The sequence below is a fragment of the Spermophilus citellus genome (assembly GCF_964194105.1).
Source record: "Spermophilus citellus genome assembly, chromosome: 4".
NCBI lineage: Eukaryota > Metazoa > Chordata > Mammalia > Rodentia > Sciuridae > Spermophilus > Spermophilus citellus.
Window position 1 is genome coordinate 43545208 of NC_138185.1, and position 20318 is coordinate 43565525.

The 20318-nt window shown below is 36.5% G+C and overlaps 1 protein-coding gene across 1 annotated transcript in view; it reads right to left on the reverse strand.

The window, feature by feature from the left end:
* Positions 1-20318, reverse strand: part of DZANK1 (double zinc ribbon and ankyrin repeat domains 1) — a 75987-nt gene that overhangs the window by 37390 nt on the left and 18279 nt on the right. The window contains exons 7-10 of the mRNA XM_081289869.1: positions 19185-19270; positions 16764-16881; positions 7685-7798; positions 1014-1106 (exon numbers count right to left, since the gene is read on the reverse strand). Coding sequence (XP_081145995.1) covers positions 1014-1106; positions 7685-7798; positions 16764-16881; positions 19185-19270 — 411 coding nt within the window. The remainder of the gene's footprint in view (positions 1-1013; positions 1107-7684; positions 7799-16763; positions 16882-19184; positions 19271-20318) is intronic.

Below are 20318 nucleotides of genomic sequence, written 5' to 3' on the forward strand. Positions count from 1 at the left end.
AGTCATCAAGTTAAAATGTGGTCATTAATGTGGGCCCTATTCCAGTATGACTAGTGTCCTTATAAAAAGGGGAAATCATGACATAGAGGCAGACACACAGAGGAAGCAATGTGGAGGGAAACAGGGAGAACATCACGTGACAGCAAAGGCAGGAGCTGGAGGGATGTATCTAGGAGTCGGGAAGCTTGAGGTTACAAGAAGCTACGATAGAGGGCTGAAACAGTTCTTTCTCCAGGACTTGCTCCTCAGTTTCAGACTTCTGGCCTCCAGAACTGTGAAATGGTTTGTGGTCTGATCTGGCATCTCTAGGGAACTAACATACTTCCCTTTGATGCTAATCATGTTAATCACACTAATCATCGCATATTGTCTAGTTTCCCAGGGAACCTCTTTAAGATGAGAACAAACCCCACAGTTGAAAATACATATAGTAGCCCAAATGAAGCAAGTTTTTTTCTTCTAGGTTGGCTATTAAATGCCAATTTCTTCTTGGTAGGCCAGAGCAAGAGTCACCTGGAATCTCATCAAAAAATTTTATGAACGTAAAATAAATAATCTAAACTGAAACCATTAATGGTATTTAAGTTGCGTATTCTCTTATTCTTTCATTTCAACACCCAAAATAGGCTGGCAGGAAACCTAAGAAATGGGGCTATAATGTTCCTAATTTCTAAAAGCAGCATTTGCATCTAGATAGTCAACAGAGACACACGTGTCTGTACTTAAAATGTGGATGGGTCCATTTCCCCCACATGCTACGGCCAGCTGACCTTGCAAAGCTCTTAGGAAACTGTAGATTTTGCTGAATTCTCTTTGAGACTTTGAGAACAAGTATGTATTGATAAATAATAAAGTCCTCTGCACAAATAGCAATGTTGCTTTTAGTTTACCCTGAGAAGGTTTTTTGGGTGAAGGAGCCTTCTTACCCCACTGCAGATTAAACTCTCTATTAACATCAATATCAAACATTTAGGAGCTCCCAGATATAGGATTGGCACATACAGTCAACCTACCTCTTGTGCTGAAGGCAGAGTCCCCTCACAGGTGACACAGTATCTCAGGTGAGCAGGATTCCCTGTGCCACAGGTGCGGCAGACGACTTTCTCCTTATCAACAGAGAAGAACAAGTGAGCAAATAACATTGCAGAGAAATCATCAAGCAATCTTTGCAGTTAGTCATCCAGCTCTAGACCCTATTATAACACTAAGGTCCTCAAGATTAGATTGGTTTAGGAATTATTACAAGAATAAATAGCATCAGATAAATTAACACAGTTTTAAAAGAAACAAAATCCCAAACAAACTTACAATAGTATTCATTTGGTCTTTGAAGGACATTCAAAACTTCTGCACTGACTGTATGTAAGGTTTCCCATCCCCATCACCCAATGGGAGAAGTCCGATGGTCAGTAGGCTCTCCATTTCATAGCATAAATAGTAAACAGAAAGACTCGAGACCAGCTTCTTTGTGTTTCCAATAATCTTGTTTGGGGACTAGGTTTTACCCATGGGGCTCTAGGTTCTTTCTGCAGTTTCTAACTTAGAAATGAAAGAAGTAGCTGTGTATAGTGACACATGCCTACAACCCCAGCAACTGAGAGGCCAAGGCAGGAGGATCACAAGTTCCAGGTCAGCCTCAGCAATTTAGTGAGGCCCTAACCAACTTAGTGAGACCCTGTCTCAAAATTAAAAATGAAAAGAGTTAGGAATGTAGTTTAGTGATAAAGCATCCCTGGGTTCAAACCCCAGTGCCAAAAAAAAAAAAAAAAAGAAAGAGGAAAGATTATCTTAGAAAAGAAATTGTAAGTACAACTTTCTGAGTCAGGACCCTGGGGTTAAGGTACAACACAGGAGATGGAGAAGGGAAAAAGGTGGTCAAAACAGTCTAACTAGGGTTCAGCTATTGGGAGTTTGCTATACCTACTGACATTGGATCATCCAGTACTCTCAAGATACTATTTTTTCAATTTTCAATGACCATGATGCTTGAATATTCCTTTGTACTCTGGGACTGTGGAGTCTAGGCATCCCCAAACTAATACAGAATTTTTAGAAACTGGTACAGGTAAAGGATCATGAAGAAAAGAAATCCCAACATCTGAGATTTCATTTATAATATCACCACATAGCTCTATAAAATCCCAACATTTCAAAGTCTGATTAACTCGATTTCAGTAGAAGATTCCCAACATTTTCTTAGGAATCTGTACCTATTCAGGAAACCACATTCCCAATGTAGGCGACTCCTAAAGGGCAGACAGAGGTTAACTGTTAAATGAGTGGCAGAGAATCACAGTCTTGTGCCTAATTCCTGATACTCATTGGGTCCAGGATTCTAACATCTCTTAAAGTTGCCATAGAATAATCTGCAATTGTCAGGGTTTTTCTGTAAGATTTAGGCTACAAAATGCCTGAAGGTGTCAACTCAGACATGATCTAGTGAAAATCATTAAGGAGTGAGACAATTTTTTTTTGTTCTGGTGTTTAAAAGTACTGAAATAGAACAAAAATGATTTTATTGTTTGCTGCAGGAGATACTTCCTCTAAGAAGAGAAGACTAATCCAACTAAAGTTATTTACTTACCAAGTCCAGAATCTTACTTCAAGATACCATCTTGGAGGGTCCACAAACCAAAACTTGTATATCACAGCTTTGCCCAGTCTACACTCTGCCCAATCTTAGTCCTGCCTTGCAAAACCTCTATTGTAAAATTTTCATTAATAAACCTTATTTTTAAGAGAAGTTTTAGGTTACAGTAAAACTTAGCAGACATTACAGTTCTTACATACATTTGTCCCCACACACACTCAGCCTTTCTGTCAACATAGGCATCACAGTGGTACATTTGTTACAACCCATGAACCTATACTGACACATCATTATCGCTCATAGTCCACAATTCACACTTGGGCTCACTCTTGCAAACCTTCTTTAAGTTCACCCATTCCTTTTACTGTTACATTGTGTGCGTGTATGAATATGTAACAAGTCCAACCATTATGTATAATTATAATGCACCAATTAAAAATATGGAAAACAAAGTCATCAATTCCCAGTAATAAATGCCCATACTGCCCTCCATCTTCTCCATTCTGAGATACTACAAAGAATCTCTCAAGGTGGTGGTCTACCTTACTGAACTGGATCTACTAAATGGTATCTTGGTTTTTGTGATGGCGTTTGACTCTATGCCATAGCTCACTTCCATTCAGAGCAGTGACTATGATCCACAATCACATAAAAATAATTTTATATCACAACCACTGTATCCATAGAATCATAGATGTTCATAGGAATGATTTGGAATTGAGGCCACCATCAAAGGCCACCATCATGGCCTTAACAAGGATGCTAAATAGCTATGATTGATGACTTAAAAAAAAAAGTCAATACCTGCATTTTCCATTTCTTCCACAGCAGTTGCAACATATCATCTAGTTGAATGGTTTTAACCAATTTAATAGACCCAGCTTAGTCAATGGGATAAAACTTTTTTATAAAAGAGTTGGAAGTTGAGAACAATTTTCAAATACCCAAATGATAAGCTTTAATTGACACAATAAAATGGGGCAGTATGTTGGAAATGAACTAGTAGGGCATTGCAGACTTTACATGCCTGGAACAGCCCTTGTCCCCTACCAGTCTTCCACATGCTCACACATGAGCCACCGCTTGTCTCACCACTTTTTAATCTGGCAAACTCTTATGCTCCCCACAATATCCAGTCAGATGACATCTTCTTTTTGAAACCACCCCTTGCTCTGACCCTGATAGAATTAATGAATTTTTCTTCTCTGTCCTGTAGCCACCATGACTACCATGGTACACAGGGGCCCAGGTCACTGGATCTAGGCAGGAGGCAGTGAGTCTCAGGGTGAAAGCCTGGTGACTACAGTATGCAGAAACCAACACAATGGTCTAAGAAAAAGACAAATCAAAAGAAGTCTTTAAAAGCTGCTCAGCACCTGAGAGATCATGGTAGAAGTACATGGTAGAACAAAGAGAAACCAGATGAAGCTAAGGGAAGGTTTATGGCCACAAAATGGTGAAGGATACCAGCTGTTTGGCACAAGGCCCAAATGCCATATGATCAATGGAGGACTGGTCTAGAGACCTCACTCTGTCTTTAGAACCATTCCCCCAATACAACCTGTTCAAGGACCCAAATACAGGTTTCCAGAGACTTCCTTAGGCTCATACAACTCTATGAATTCTTATGAAATGAAGTATACTGTTTATATAGTCAAGTTTCCAAATAAAAAAGTAGAAGGGGGGATGCCAAGAAGTATTCAAATGTTCACTGAAAGAAACAAAATTAAGCAATATATACACTTTTGAATATATCCTATGATCATAAAAATGTAATGCTAAAATAAGCCAGGCATGATGGTACACACCTACAATCCCAGCTATTCGGGAGGCTAAGGCTGGAGGATTGCAAGTTTGAGGCTAGCCTCAACAACACAGTGAGACCCTGCCTCAAAATAAAAAACAAAAAGCTTACTGGTAGACTGCCCCTAGGTTCAAACCTCAGACACACACACACATACACACACACACACACACACACACACACACACACACACATCCTAGTGCTAAAATAAACTAAACTCTAGGGGAAAACAAATACCAGCAGAATACAACAGACACTAGTATGGCAATATGTAAATCAGTGGATGTGTAACCGATGTGATTCTGCAATCTGTATACGGGGTAAAAATGGGAGTTCATAACCCACTTGAATCAAAGTGTGAAATATGATATGTCAAGAACTATGTAATGTTTTGAACAACCAACAATAAAAATTTTTTTAAAAAAGAAATGATCACAAGAGTCTCACTTCTAGAGTCAGTAGTAAATAATGATACCCTCAATCATTATTTCCCATGATTTTTGAAAATTAATGTTTGAAACATCCCTTTATGGAAGCTGTACCAAATTTTAGGAATATTTAGTTAATGTGAAGCTAGTTTACTCAATAATTTCAAAGTCAATAATTCCCTTAGAAAAAGTGACATTGAAGTCAAGCAGGCTTGATTTTCTAAGTTCTCCTTTGAATTCTTATATCTTACATTCTTTATTATAAGGTATATGCCAACTTTGGACCACCAATGGAATAGAAATAACATGCAAGTGGCCATCCCTTTCAGAAATTGCCCTTTAATAAAGGGAACACCCCTGGATTTAATGCTACTAATCAATATAGCAGTCCTATGTTTACTCTCAATAAAGGACTTACAACAAATTGAAAGAAAAATTACTTACACCTTTACATCTCTTTTCCTTCCTAGAATGAAGAACTACAGGTTTTATTATTTACTTATTATTTTTATTTTTAGTTACATATGATAGTAGAATGTATTTTGGCAGAATATATATACATAAAGTATAACTTGTTCTATTAGGTTTCCACTCTTGTGGTCATATGTAGTATGGAGTTACCCTGGTCATGTATACAAATACAAGGTTATGACCAATTAATACATGGTTATAACCAATTAATTCTATTGTCCTTTCTATCCACCCCCCTTATCCACTGTCCAGTCCAATCTATTTCTACTATTTCTCTCCTTAGAACTACAGATTTTAAAGGTGGAAGAAATGTGATACATATTTAATTTAGTTGACAACAAACATCCCTATTTGTCAGGAGTGGCAAAAAAATTATTGCTTTGAACTCCATAGCCTTGGACAGCTTGATTGCCCCATCTGGAATCTTTCCATGTAAAGGTGTAGAAAGACACACCCATTTGCAGGTGCTCACTGTTAATGGGGCCCAATCCATGCCTGGCAAAGAATTTATGAGTTCAATAGCTTTGAATTTAAATGACTGCTTGCCTTGGGTAAAAGAGATACCAGTGTACTTAAATAGCCTTGAGGGTCCAGCTGCCTGGAAGAGGAATAACAACTACGCAAGTGATAAGTCTCCAACTGGGCCAATTTCCCCAGCTTCTTGTTTACCCTGAAGAAGCCCTCCTCACGATAAATTTCTTTGGTGTGTTTCACTATAAATAAGGCATTCATGGGCTTTTCTCTTTTTTAGGATCAGACCCATCTGTTGAAACAGGTCTATTCTACCCATCAAGCCCTCACTTTGAAAAAAAAATATATTTCTCATCTTTTGTGTTTCTTTTTTTAAAATATTTTGTTTTAGTTGTAGTTGGCACAATACCTTTATTTTATTTTTATGTGATGCTGAGGATCGAACCCAGCATCCCACCTGTGTTAGGCGAGCACTCTACTGCTGAGCCACAACCCCAGCCCTGAGTTTATTTCTTAATATTACTTTTTCAGACTTTTATTTCCAGCTAGCCCACAACTCTGAGGGTTGCTTATTTCCTCCCCATGCAGGCTGTAGGTGACACCTATTCCTCCTGTTTTGAATATTCCAAGGAGTTTGGAAAGACATCTCCAAACATCCTGAGAAAACATATTAACAAGAGTAGGCTCTGCTTTGATTAACAAAAATTCCAAAAATAACAGTGGCTTAAACAAGAGAGAGCTTATTTCTTTATCTCATGTATATGAAGCCTAAAGATGGGTTTCGAGAAGCGTTTGGTAGCTCCCCATGGTAGCTTCTGAAGTTTAAGGGTGAAAATAATTACCTACCAAAGCACTTAGTAAATTTTCATCTATCTGACTTTGGCCCAACCAGTTCTTCAAAATCTAATTTCTGAAGTTTTACATATCCTGGGATACTACTGAAATTTTCACAGTGAAGGAAGCTTGGAGGCAGAACAAGAAGTGGACTTAGCTTTTCCTTTAATACATTTTGCACACCTAGAATCTATAAGCCCATTTTAGAAACATTATATTTCTTATTGTACAATTAAGTCCATGTATTTCCTTTATTTCTAAAAATTCCTGCTTTTTTTATCCCTTAATTAAATATATTTCATCCTCTATTGATGTTTCTTTGGGATTACAGAGGAGGTAAATGGAATTGTAAATTAAAAAAGATACAGTTGTATGTTCAACCATCCTACCAAAAAGTTTTCATCATTTGTCAAATTTTTAAAAATTTTATATGATGATATGTAACTTTTTTTTCCATGTGACTAGTTATAAGCATTCTTTGTTTATATATAATAGAGCAAATTAAATAGAGCAAAGAAAAGCATGAAGCCACTTAAGGGCAAGAGTATAAGCCAAATAATGTGCAATGTTAAAGTTTAAATATCTCAGGGGAAAAACTGCTAGTTATGCTGAAATTTGGCCTTCAAATCGATGTTCAGGGAATACATTCCTATATTTCTGATCCTTGTGATAAACTAAAGATTCTATTAATATGGAAGAAAGAGAATAGATATTAGAAACATCTTGGAGGCTCTGCTATAATCTTCATTTTATTTCTCTTAAATATATACTTATTATCATGCATTCAATATACTTTTCTGTCTCAAGGGAAGTAACCTTTATGTCCCTTACACTCACTTTGAGTATTGTACTCAAAGTCTAGGATATTTGAAAAATGTGCAGTCTAAGTTATTTTTTTTAATGTTATAGATCCTATTATAAGTTATCTTTTGGGCAGCATATTTACCCAAAATTTGAATGAATTTTTTTCAACAAATGTTAGCTTTTATTTGTTGGCCCACTCCACCAGGTGAAGAAAATCCTAATTGTTCAAAGGTCACTTTCTATGTATTTCATTTGGGTTTTTTCAAAATCATATTTCATTACCTTCAAGTGGAGGCTTGCCTGTGGCCACAGCTGTGGAGCAAGAGGGGCCTCACACACCACACAGATGGGCGTGTTCATGGGGACCAGGCTTCCACATTCTGCACATAAGCCCATCTGCACAAAGGAAAAATCAGGTTTGCTTGGGATACAACAACTTAAGGTATGAATAGATCTTAGAATGTAAGGTTTAATTTGCCTTTTTAAAGGTATTTAAAATAACTACCTTTATATTATTTTATTCCTATTAAGAATAAAAACATGTTTGTTGTAGAAAAGAGAAATACATACAAATATGCTAGAACGCTAACTTACAGCATGATGGAGTGGGAGGTCAATAAATTCTCTCCCCAAAAAGTAATTACAAAATCAAATAAAGCTGTAAAAAACCAGCCATGTCAGCACTCTGCCAGTCAACCAAAGGTAGGCAAAAAATGAAAAGTTCCTGGAAATGACTGAAATTCAGCTAACAATATACTAGTCTGTGACGTTCTGGCAGGGCGGAGTGGGGCTTGTCCCTTCCTTCCCAGCTCTATCTGGTGATAGCTTCACCACAAGGCAGGTTGTAAAAACCAACAGTTTTGTGGCTGCTGATGGACAGGGATCACTTGATTTGGAGCATCCTTAAGATGAAAATCTCAGAGGCAAGCAAACAGGGAGGACCTGGTCTGAGATCATGGTCCTGTTTGTGGTAAGACTGGGAATTGGCCAAGGGTTTAACAGGGAGTTGCAGGATGTCATTCATGATAAATTCTCCATGTATCTTTCCATGACTCATGCCTATGCACTTGTTCTGCGTAAGCCAAAGTGGGCCCAAGCCACCCACGTATCCCTAGCCAATGGAGACTGCATATGGAGAGGCAAGAGAGCTCAGTATAAAGTCAAAGCTTAGGCAAACTTGAAAACAGTATGATGTTTAATAGTCTACCCAGCCCCCACACAGATCTATCAGCTTAGAGTGGAAGCCTTATTGCCTTGAAGTGCTTGAGCAAAATTTCTGGTCAATCTTCAGCTGAACATTAAGATACCCAAGATAACTCCAGGTTTAAATATCTAAACAAAAGAGAGAGAAAAAAAAAAGAAAGAAAGAAAAGAAATCCTGATATCAGTAACTAAACTTTGAAGAAGAGAGACATTAAAGATTTAATCGAAGTAAACAAAAAACAACTCCCTGCAGGGAAAAAAGTAAGAAATCAGAATTGTTATAGTATATTATCTAAAATGTTCACTACTCAAGAAAAAAACAAGAACGTGTGCCCCATACTAAGGGTAAAAAGAGTTAAGAGAAATTATATCTGTGGGTCCTCAGATGCTAGATTTAGCAGACAAAGATTTTTTCCCCAAATACTAGTCTAAAAAGCAGAATTTTAGGCTTAATAATTCTCAGTTTTTTCCCTGCTTTGTGTGTGTGTGTGTGTGTGTGGGGGGGTGTTCTGGGGACTGAACCCAGGGACTTGTTCACTCAAGGCAAGTGTTCTAGTGCTCTACCAATGAATGACATCCTTAAACCACCCCCTCCCTGCCCTGTGGTACTGGGGTTTGAATCCAGAGGCCCTCTACCACTGAGCCACACCTCTAGCTCTTTTTTTTTTTTTTAATTTTGAGATAGGGTCTCACTAGTTGCTTAGGGCCCCACTGAGTGTTTCCAAGCTCAAATCTGGGTGTGTTCTCTGTGTGGCCTACAGAGCCTGTCTGCATCTGCCCCAGCCTCCCCTGATCATACAGCATCCTGGAATTATACAGCATTTTGGAATCTCTGAGGTGGGAAAAGCAGACAGGCTTCTGTCTTCCTCAGAGTGTTCTGCTGTTTTTTTGGCCACAGACAAAATTTCAAAGCAGTTTTTATCTATTTATTTATTTATTTTTTGTCTTTCTCAAAGCAGTTTTTATTAAAAAATTGTTCAAAGAACTAAAGGAAATCATGTTTATAAAATTAAAGAAAGGGTGATAATAAGATCTGATGAATATTGAATCTCAATAGCTATAAATTTAAAAAATAATTAAATCAAAACCTTAAGTTGAAAAGTAAAATGTCTAGAATAAAAACATCTCTAGAGGGATTTAGAAGACCAGAGATAACAGAGGAAACAACCAGTAACTTTGCATATAGTTCAATTATTCAATCAAGGAGAAAAAACACTGAAAAAAATCAGTAGATCACAAAAAAACCCCATGAAACAACCTCAAGTATAACAACATGCATGTAATGGAAAGGAAAGAAACACACATTAGTTGAAAAACTAATGGCTAAAAGTTTCCACACTGGAAGAAAAATACTAATCTACAGATCAAATAAACTCAAAAAGATACACACAAAAGATCCACATTTAGACACAATTATAATCAAATTGTTGAGTATTAAAGACAAAGATAAAAATTTAAAAGCAGCAAGAGAAAGACTATCATGTAAATAAAAAACAGTAGAGGCCAGAAAGTAGTATAATGACATACTCAAAGAGCTAGAAGGTAAAATGACTGCCAAATAAGAATTCTATACCCAGAAAAACTATCCTTCAAAAATTAAGGAAAAATAAGGTTTCTCAGACAAAAAACAGAGAGAAATTGCTAGCAGATATATCTTAAGAGAAATAAGAGATGAAGAAATAAGTGATAGCCTGAGTTCACAGAAAGAAATGAAAGAACAAGATATAATAAATATAGGGGTAAATACCAATAACTCCAAAGATAATTTTTCTTATCTCCTTTAAATGACATAAGATTCTATAATACTGTATTTTTAAGTTAAAACATGTAAAAATAGATAAAGAGAAGGAGAAGAAAAGTAGATATATTGAAGGGAAATTTCTATATTTTATTGAAATTAAGTTAAGATATTCTAAAATAGACTGTGATAAATTAAGGTCCATATTATAATCCCTAAAGCACCAGATAATTTTAAAAATAGTTTTAAAAAATAAACAGAGGAATTAAAGTGGCACATTAAAAACATTTACCACAAAAGAAAGCAATAAAGGGAGAGCAAAGGAATGAAATATATAAACAGAAAATAAACAACATGGGCTGGAGTCATGGCTCAGTGGTAGAGCACTTGCCTAGCATGTTGTCATGCTGCAAATAAATAAATGAATAAAAGAAAGGTCCACTGACATTTAAAAAATATTTTAAAAAAGGAAACAAACAACAAATGTAAATTCTACCACATCAAAGTGTACTTAAATGGGACCAGACTAAACCACATCCAAATGGCAAAGGTTATCAGAATGGACAAAAAAGTAAGATCTGACTGGGCATGGAGGCACACGCCTGTAATCCCAGTGGCTCCAGAGACTAAAGCAGGAGGATCACAAGTTCAAAGCCAGCCTCAGCAACATAGTGAGTCCCTAAGCAACTTAGCAAGACCCTGTCTCAAAACAAAAAACAAAAAGTACTGGGGCCAGGCACGATAGTGCATGCCTGTAATTCCAGCAACTTGAGAGGCTGAGGCAGGAGGATCATGATATCCAAACCAGCCTCAGCAGATTAATGAGGCACTTAGCAACTCAGTGAAACCCTTTCTCTAAATGAAATATAAAAAAGGGCTGAGGACGTGGCTTAACCTCAATTCTATATATTCAATATGTACAGGTGACATAGACATCTTGTCATTTTATATATATATAATTACACACATATGTATGTATATAGATAGATATTCAATACCAACAGTAAGCATAGGAAAGCTGGAGGGGTTGCATAAGTATCAGAGAATAAAGGACTTAATACTTCTAAAGTCAAGGAGAAATATTTTGTGAATGAAAAGGTCAACAAATCAGGAATATATAACACTTTAAAGTGTTTATGAACTGTTTTAGTTCATTCAAGTTGCTATAATAATAAATTAAGTGACTTAAAAACAACTGAAATTTCTCACAGGTTTAGAGACTGAGAAATCCAAGATCTAGGTGCTACTCTCTGCCTTAGAGGCACTTTCTAGCTATATCCTCACATGGAAGGGCAAACAGTCTTCCTGGGGTCTCTTTTAAAGGGCACTAATACCATTCATAAGGAGTCCACCATCATGATCTAACTTAACTCCAAAATGCCCTACCTCATAACACTATTACCTAGGGGGTTAAGGATTTCAACATATGAATTTGGAGGAACACAAACATTCAGATTATAGCACAAACATAACAAGCCCCCCAAATACATGAAGCAAAAACTATGAGTCAGACTCGAGGTAAAGCTCCATCAATCACCTGAGCACCTGACATCTCAACTTTTACTGGAAGATCTTAGCAATGCTTTAGATCTCCAAGAATCAGCTTGAAATCATAGTCAGTAGCTAGCAATCCCTCAGTGGTTTTGGTATTACTTTTCCCCCAAAGTATAGTGACTCTACTGAAAGCCACCAGTCCTTTTGGGAAAGACTTCAAGGAAGATTTATGATATGTACATGCCAAGCTGCAGTCTTTTTCTAAGGAGAGCTGGTCTCCTCTTCAGTCAACAGACTCTGGATTGGTAAACCTGACTTATGTCTGTAAACTAGGTGAGAAACTTGGGTGGTCCAATGTAGTGACTCGTGTTAATTTGGGGTTACAAGATCTGCTGGTTGTTCAATTACATGGGCCAAGGAATACATCAGTAGGCTACTCAGCTATTTCATTCCTAGGAAGACCAGGATCAGTGAGATTCTGATTACTGAAGCAGCACTACTGTCCTTGTATTTGGCAATTAGCTTCTGGCATTTGACCTCTGCTGCTCTGGAATCCAAGTAGCCCCACTAAGATCAGGGAGCCCATCAAAATGGCAGTATCCTCCATGATCATATCTGGCCTACAAAAGAAAGAAGCCACAGAACTTTTTAGGAATGCAGGTGCTGGGGCTGGGGGTATAGCTCAGTTTGTAGAGTGTTTGCCTAGCATGCTTTGTTTCAATCCCCAGCACCACACACACACACACACACACACACACACACACAAAAAGAATGCAGGTGCTCCTGGGTATATTGGCACATGCCTATAATCCCAGCAACTCCAGAGGCTGAGGCAGGAAGATCAAGAGTTCAAAGCCAGGCTCAGCAACTTAGTGAGGACTTTGGAACATAGTGAGACCCTGTCTCAAAATGAAAAATAAAAAGGGCTGGGGATGTGGCTCAGTGTTAAGCACCCTTGGGTTCAATCACTGGTACAAAAAAAAAAAAAAAAAAAAAAAAAAGCAGGGGCTGAGGAAGGGAAAAGTACTGGGGAGTGATATGGGACAAAATTATATTGTTATATTGTGTGCATGTACAAATACGTCACAACAAATCCCATCATTATACACAACTATAATGCATAATAAAAAAACGTAGGGAAAAAAAGAAATATAGGTGCTCCTCTCACTAATGTACCTCTCAAGATCATACCGATAGAAGTGTCTACTGTACCTCCTTTTAAAATACAATTAAGAGTTGTGGGGTACAGGCCCACATAATAAAATTTTATTTTATTTTCCTAAGTCTTTGGATACCCTCCTGCACATGTTGTTGGGTATTATAGACTGAACTGTGCTCCTCTAAAATTCATAATTAAAGAAGAGACAACAGGGATGTGTGCACAGAGGAAAGGCCATGTGAGGACATAGTGGCAAAGTGCCCATGTGCAAGTCAAGGAGAGAGGCCTCAAGAGAAACTAACCATGCTGAAATCTTGATCTTGGATTTCCAGCCTATAGAGAAATTAACTCTGGTATGAGAAAATTAACTTCTGGTACCTCTATGCTGTTAAACATAGGTTATTACTAAGTCTAGGTTTTAGTCAACCAAGCAGCCTATTAGTCACTCCAGCTGTGTTAGCTAGCCCATTTAAACCCAAAGTGTACAGATATCAAAGAATTCGGCCTATTTTAGTATTATATTCTATCTTCACTTAAAATCTACTCCCACCTGTTCTACAAGATTCTGCAAATATATATTAGCAAAATCTTACTTCTCTTTTTGTGTGTAAGCTATTTTCTCCTGGATCATATTGCTGGAGTAGGACCTTAGTAATGCTGCAGGTCGTTGTAGTGAGTCTTAGAGAGAATGGACATCCCCCATCAAAGCATCTACCCCAAGTATGGTTGTCACAAAAATTTCATGAAAAGGAAGGCTAGTACCCTCAGACCAGCGGGCAGGTTCCAGCTACAGACAAGCAGACCCAATGTTACAAGAGTTTAAGTTTGTCAGTTTCTTCTGGGTCTAACCTAATAGCCACATTTCAGGGTTCCATTTTTTCCTAATTAATGCCCTAACTTTCACACAGGAAATTAGTGATAAGGTGAAGCCAAAATAGACAGTTAAATGTTTGATTGTTTAAATATAAGCTTTGGGCTACAAGAAATAGATTTTTTTTTTCATGGAGAAAAGAATAGGGTGTTATGGGAACTCTCTATTTCTCAGACTCTGAATTAAAGGTCCTGAGTTCGTCATTTTCTTTCTGTGAATGTTCCTGGACTCAGGAGAACACATCCTGTGCCACAATCCTTGTAGCCATTGTTACTGCCACAGCAGTCAAGTACAACAGCTACTGGCAGGCACAATGGTGTAAGCCTGTAATCTCAGCTACTCAGGAGGCTAATGCAAGAGGATTTCAAGTTTGAGGCCAGCTTCAGCAACTTGGTGTGGCCCTAAGCAACTTAGTGAGATCCTGTCTCAAATAAAATATAAATGGACTGGGGATGTAGCTCAGTGGTAAAGAGCCTCTGGGTTCAATCCCCAGTAACCTCCCCCTCCAAAACAAAGTACTGCAGTTACTTGGCCACTCAGAATACTTGCTGCAATTGGAACTTCATTATAATCAGCCACTGGTGATAGCTTGATTAACTTTGATGCCAATTCATGCAAGAGATTACCAGAATCCTATTTATCATTGACAAAGAGCTCAGCCCTGCTCTCAAGCAAAGGACAAGAACAAACCATTTTCAAAATTCCTTCTTCACAGGTTTATTTCCTGGGACCCATCACCAATTCTGTAACAGTCATAATACAGTCAGAAGACAGAATCTACCCAGTTATTTGAACAAGGGAAAATTAATATAAATAATTTATTAACCAGCAACAGGGGATTAACTTTTAATGGGCAGAGCAGACTCCATATGATATAGGAATACCAAACATAGGGAGGAGCCACTATCTGTATGGCTAAGGCAGAGAATCTGAGGAGGATCAAATAAAGAAGAGGCACTCACTTCACCCCACCTTTAAGGGTGAAATTGGATTTCACTGAATGGGGTATGTCTGTTCCAGCAGATGTCTGATCAGTTTGCTGAAGTGATACTAATCAGGATGGGCAAGAAAAAGCTACCCACTGGGTTCTTTCTAATGAAAGAAAACATACTGGGATGCTGCTCAAACTTACTGGGGAGCTGTCCACTGGGGTGCCTGAGAGACTATCTGGGAAGCTGGTTGGGGTACTGGTGGAACTCACTGAGAAGTTATCCATGTGATACCATCAAAATTCACAGAATTTGGGACTGGGTTGTGGCTCAGCAGTAGAGCACTCACCTAGCATGTGCAAGGTGCTGGGTTTGATTCTCAGTACCACATAAAAATAAACAAATAAAATAAAGGTATTGTATCCAACTACAACTAAAAATTTTTTTTAAAAATTCATAGAATTCAGCACAGCTGGGTGTTCTGCCACTTAGTTGAGCACCACAGAAGCAAAGAGAAAGCAAAAAAGGAATTGCAGAATTCCTTTTTTGACAAAAACTAACATCCAGCCAGCTGGCAAAGGAGAAATGCCTAACAGAGGGCTGTACAGGCCTACACCTTTGAGTCCAAGAAGACCAGTGGAGAGCAGGACACAGTAAGTACTCAATAAATTATTGTTAGGTTAAATTACAAAGCTATTTATATAAGATAGACTGTTATTGTACCAATATAAATATAATTTGGGGAGCAACATGGATGTTTTATGATTCATTAAAAATATTTTTAACATCTAATAACATTTTCTCCCTGCAAAGACAAAGAACATTCTGAAAATCTTTCTCTTGGCAAAAGGAAATAACCTTGACATTGTACTAACTGATAAAAACAGAAAATTCAAACTAATGGGATCTGTTCATGTTTTATTTTCTGTATTATCTTATTCAAGGAATTCTCAAGGAGTTCAAAATATATTAAATTAACTTTTACAACAATCTTGAACAATAAATTGGAGGAAGGTTTTAAAAAGATACCCATTTTAGTAGCTGGGCATGGTGGTGCACACCTGTAATCCCAGCGGCTCGGGAGGCTGAGGCAGGAGGGTCACAAGTTCAAAGCCAGCCTCAGCAAAAGTGAGGGACTAAACAACTCAGTGACTCTCACTCTAAATAAAATACAAAATAGGGCTGGTTAAGTGCCCCTGAGTTCAATTTCTTGTACTCCCCCCCCCAAAAAAATGATATCCATTTAGTACCTGACTCCTTGCTTGAGGTCATAACTCAATTCTAAAATTCTGGATTCTGAGTTCATTGAAATCAGTACCTTTTAAATGACTATCTTTAATCCCTTTATATATTTTCTAAACATAGACATTTCTCACTCAACATCACAAATCTTTCTATTTATGTTCTAAGCCCCAGTTTAATGAAAACAATATTAAGAGGTGAAGGTTTTGATTGTTAGCAGGTGAAGCATCTCTTCTAACTACAAAACTAGTGGTAGGATAATAGTAATTATTACCTACACTTAATCAGCCAAAGTCTTAAAATTCAAATATACTGATCAATCTAAGTCAATCTTTGGACAGAACAATGCATCTTATGGATCTATAGATAGAGAGCTATAAAGTAATTAGTACTTTTTTTCCATTTGTTTTAAAGAATATATTCCCTTGTTGTACCCAGGTTATAAGCAGAAATAGCAAGTAGATAGGAAACATTTATTTATCCATGTATGCCTCATTAAAACAATAAGATTTCAATCTCCTCTGTGCCTGTACTTTTGCAAGCCATTGGAAAGAAATCTCACTGCATTCTTAAGTTGGAATCTAGATAGTAATAGATTAATCTGCCAGACATTCTTTCAACAAGTTTTAATGTTTGTGATTCATGTATACAGGCACTGTCTTACTGCTGCAAATAAAGATCACATAAACCAATAAGAGATGTTTTTAAGAATTTTTGCTGCTCACCTGCGCTCCTTCTGGAGGTGGAAGACGATAGCCAAATATGGGAGGGACAGGAGCACCACACTCTTGACAGAAGCGAGCAAAGGGATCAGATGGGCGGGGAGCCAGACAGTGGGCACACCTGTAACAAAACAGGTTCCTGACTGGACATGTGAAGATTGATCCACTTTAAGAAGATTGGTGAAAATCTAAATGTATTCAAACAGTTTTAAAAACGAAACAAAACACAAGCAGACCACTCTTAGCAACTATGGGACAAATCCTAGGAAGAAAATTCTTCTCCAGATCATTTTATTACAAAGTGGCCACAGAGTGGAAACCTGTAGTTTAAGGCCAGCCTGGGCAACTTAGCAAGACGCTGTCTTAAAACAAAACTTAAAAAGAGTGGGGGAATGTAGTCCAGTGGTAGAGAAACTCTGGGTTCAATCCTCGGACCAAAATATAAAGAGAGAAACATCAGTGGAACAGAATAGAGTTCAAAACTGGATTCACATAATTATCAAAAATTGATTTTCAAATATTCTAAAACTAATCACTGAAGAAATATAATTTTTTTCAAGAAAATGAGCTGCAATAATTAAATATCCATATACAAAACTATGAACCTCAATCATATGCAAATTAATTAAAATACATTAAAGTACTAAGTATAAGATCTAACACTATAAAACTTCTAGAAAAGAATTAGGAGAAAATCTTAGTGCATGGTTTAGAAAAGATCTCTTAAATATAACAAACTAAGAATGAAGTATAAAACAAAAACAGATAATTTGAATTTCATTGAAATGAAAAGCCAAAGACTGGGAGAAAATATTTGCAAACTATATATCTGAAAAAGGGAAACATGTACAACTCTACAATAAAAAGATATATAACCCATTTTTTTTTTTTTTTACAAAAGTTGGATAAGACAATTTACCAAAGAAGATTTATGGATGGCAAATAAACACAATACAAGTAGTAACCAGCAAAATAAAAATTAAAACCACAATGAGATACTATTACAATCTCAGTAGAATGATCAAAAATAGAAATAAAAGTTTTTGAAAGAATGTCGTGAAACTGGCTGGTAGCGTTGGCACATGCCTGTAATCCCAGCAATTTAGGAGGCTGAGGCAGGAGGAACATAAATGTAAAGTCAGCCTTAGCAACTTAGTGAGGTCTTGAGCAATTTAGCGAAGCCTTGTCTCAAAATAAAAAATAAAAAGGGCTGGAGATGAGGCTCAGTGGTTAAACACACCCCTGGGTTCAATCCCCAGTACCAAAAGAAAAATAATAAAAATGTGGGAAATTGGAATTCTCAAACACTGCTGGTGATAATATAAAAATATACAACTAGTACAGAAAACAATTGAATAGTTTCTTACAAAGTAAAATATATACCTATTATGTAACCGAGTCATTCCCCTTCAAGATATTTACCTGAAGGGAAATGAAAGTATATATGTATGCAATGATTTGTATAAAATGTTCATATCAACTTTATGTGTAAAATGTTCATATCTAGAAATTACACACATAACTCTCAATAAGTAAATGGATAAACAAACTGGCTTATCCATAGCATGGAAACTCAATAATAAACATAACAACTCAGCAATGAAAAGCACAGATGTTTGACACAAGAAAAAAACATGAATGAATCTCAAAATAGTTATGCTGGTCAAAGAAACCTGAACACACCCCCTGCAAAAAAAAAAAAAAGAGTACATACTAAATTACTCCACATGTATATGAAATCAAATGCAAACTAAGATATGGTGACAAGAAGCAGATCAATATTTACCTGGGAATGAGGAAGGATGAAAAGGTACAATGTCAGAAACTTTTGGAGGTGATGAATTTGCTCATTTTCTTGACTACTGTGATAGTTTCATATATACAGAATATATATATATATATATATATATATATATATATATATATATATATATGATTTCATATATCCTGTAAAAAATGTTCATATATCCTGTATATAAGAAGATGTATATTATATATATACAGGATACATTTACATATACATATATATATGCATATACATATCAATTGAACTCTTTAAATATATGCAGTTTGTCTTAAGCCAATCAATCCTTTTAAAAGCTATTCAAATTAATTTAAAAAGCTATGGCCAAGCCAGGTGTGGAGGCACACACCTGTAATTCCAGTGACTTGGGAGGCTAAGGCAGAAGTATTGCAAGTTCAAGGCCAGCCTCTGCAGCTTAGTAAGACTCTTTATCAAAATTTAAAAATTTTAAAAAGGGCTAGGTATAGATGTAACTTAGTGGAAAGCGCCCCTGGGTTCAACCCCCAGTACTATAATAAAGAAAGGAAGGAGGGAAACAAAAAAGAAAGAGATGGGTAGGAAAACACATTGACACAATGTATTATGGTGGGCTTAAAGACAGTAGAGAATGTGATACATACTTGAGGAAGTCTGTCTCTCTTTGAATCCTCATGATCTCTGTTCTTGTCAGACTTTTCTGGCCAGTTATGTGTGCAAAACCAGGAGACTAAAATTAAGAATATAGATTCATAAAGGTATATAGTCAATATAACCTGGTAAAGGCTATGGAATAGTAAAATTAATGGAAAATTTTATTTTAACATTTGTTGCATAATGAATGCTGAAGCATTCATCTATTTAAACCATGATGTGAAAGGTCCTAAGTAATTATCACTCCAGTATCTAACATTTAAAAATTATTCAAAATGCTATTCATAATTAGATATGTATATTTCATTAAAAATGAAAGTTTACAGTAAAAGATACCTGAATTTACTATAAACAGACATGATTTTAGAACTGAAAAACTGTATTCATTTTTTCCTTTATGGCTGAATAAAACTCTATTGTGTATATATACCACATTTTTTATTGGTGCGTAATAGTTGTATATAATGATGGGATTTGTTATTATTTATTAGTACATGCACAGGATATAACAATATAATTGGGCCAATATCACTCCCCAGCACTCCCCCCCCCCACCTTCCACCTCTTGGTCCCTGTCCTCTACTGATCTCCCTTTGGTTTTCATTAAATCTGTTTCCCCTTTCTTTTTGTTTTTCCTCTCTAACTTCTGCATATGAAAGAAAACATATGTCCCTTGACCTTCTGGTATGATTTATTTTGTTTAACATTATGGTCTTTATTTCCATCCATTTTCTTGCATTGACATAATTTCATTTTTCTTTATGGCTGAATAAAACTCCATTGTATATATATACCACATTTTCTTTTTTTAAGTTAACTTTTATTTATTTATTTATTTTAACCATATGATTTATTTTTATTTTTTTAGTCATACATGACAGCAGAATATATTTTGATATATAATACATACATGGAATGTACATACATCAATCATATTATCTATTCTATTCTGCTGCCCTTCCTATCCCCCCACATTTTCTTTATCCATTCATTCGTTGATGGATATCTAGCTGGTCCCATAGTTTAGCTACTGTGGCTTGTGCTGCTATAAACATGGATACACTGAATATATTGCTGTGGTATGATGACCTTAATCCTTTAGGATAAATACCAAGGTGTGGCTT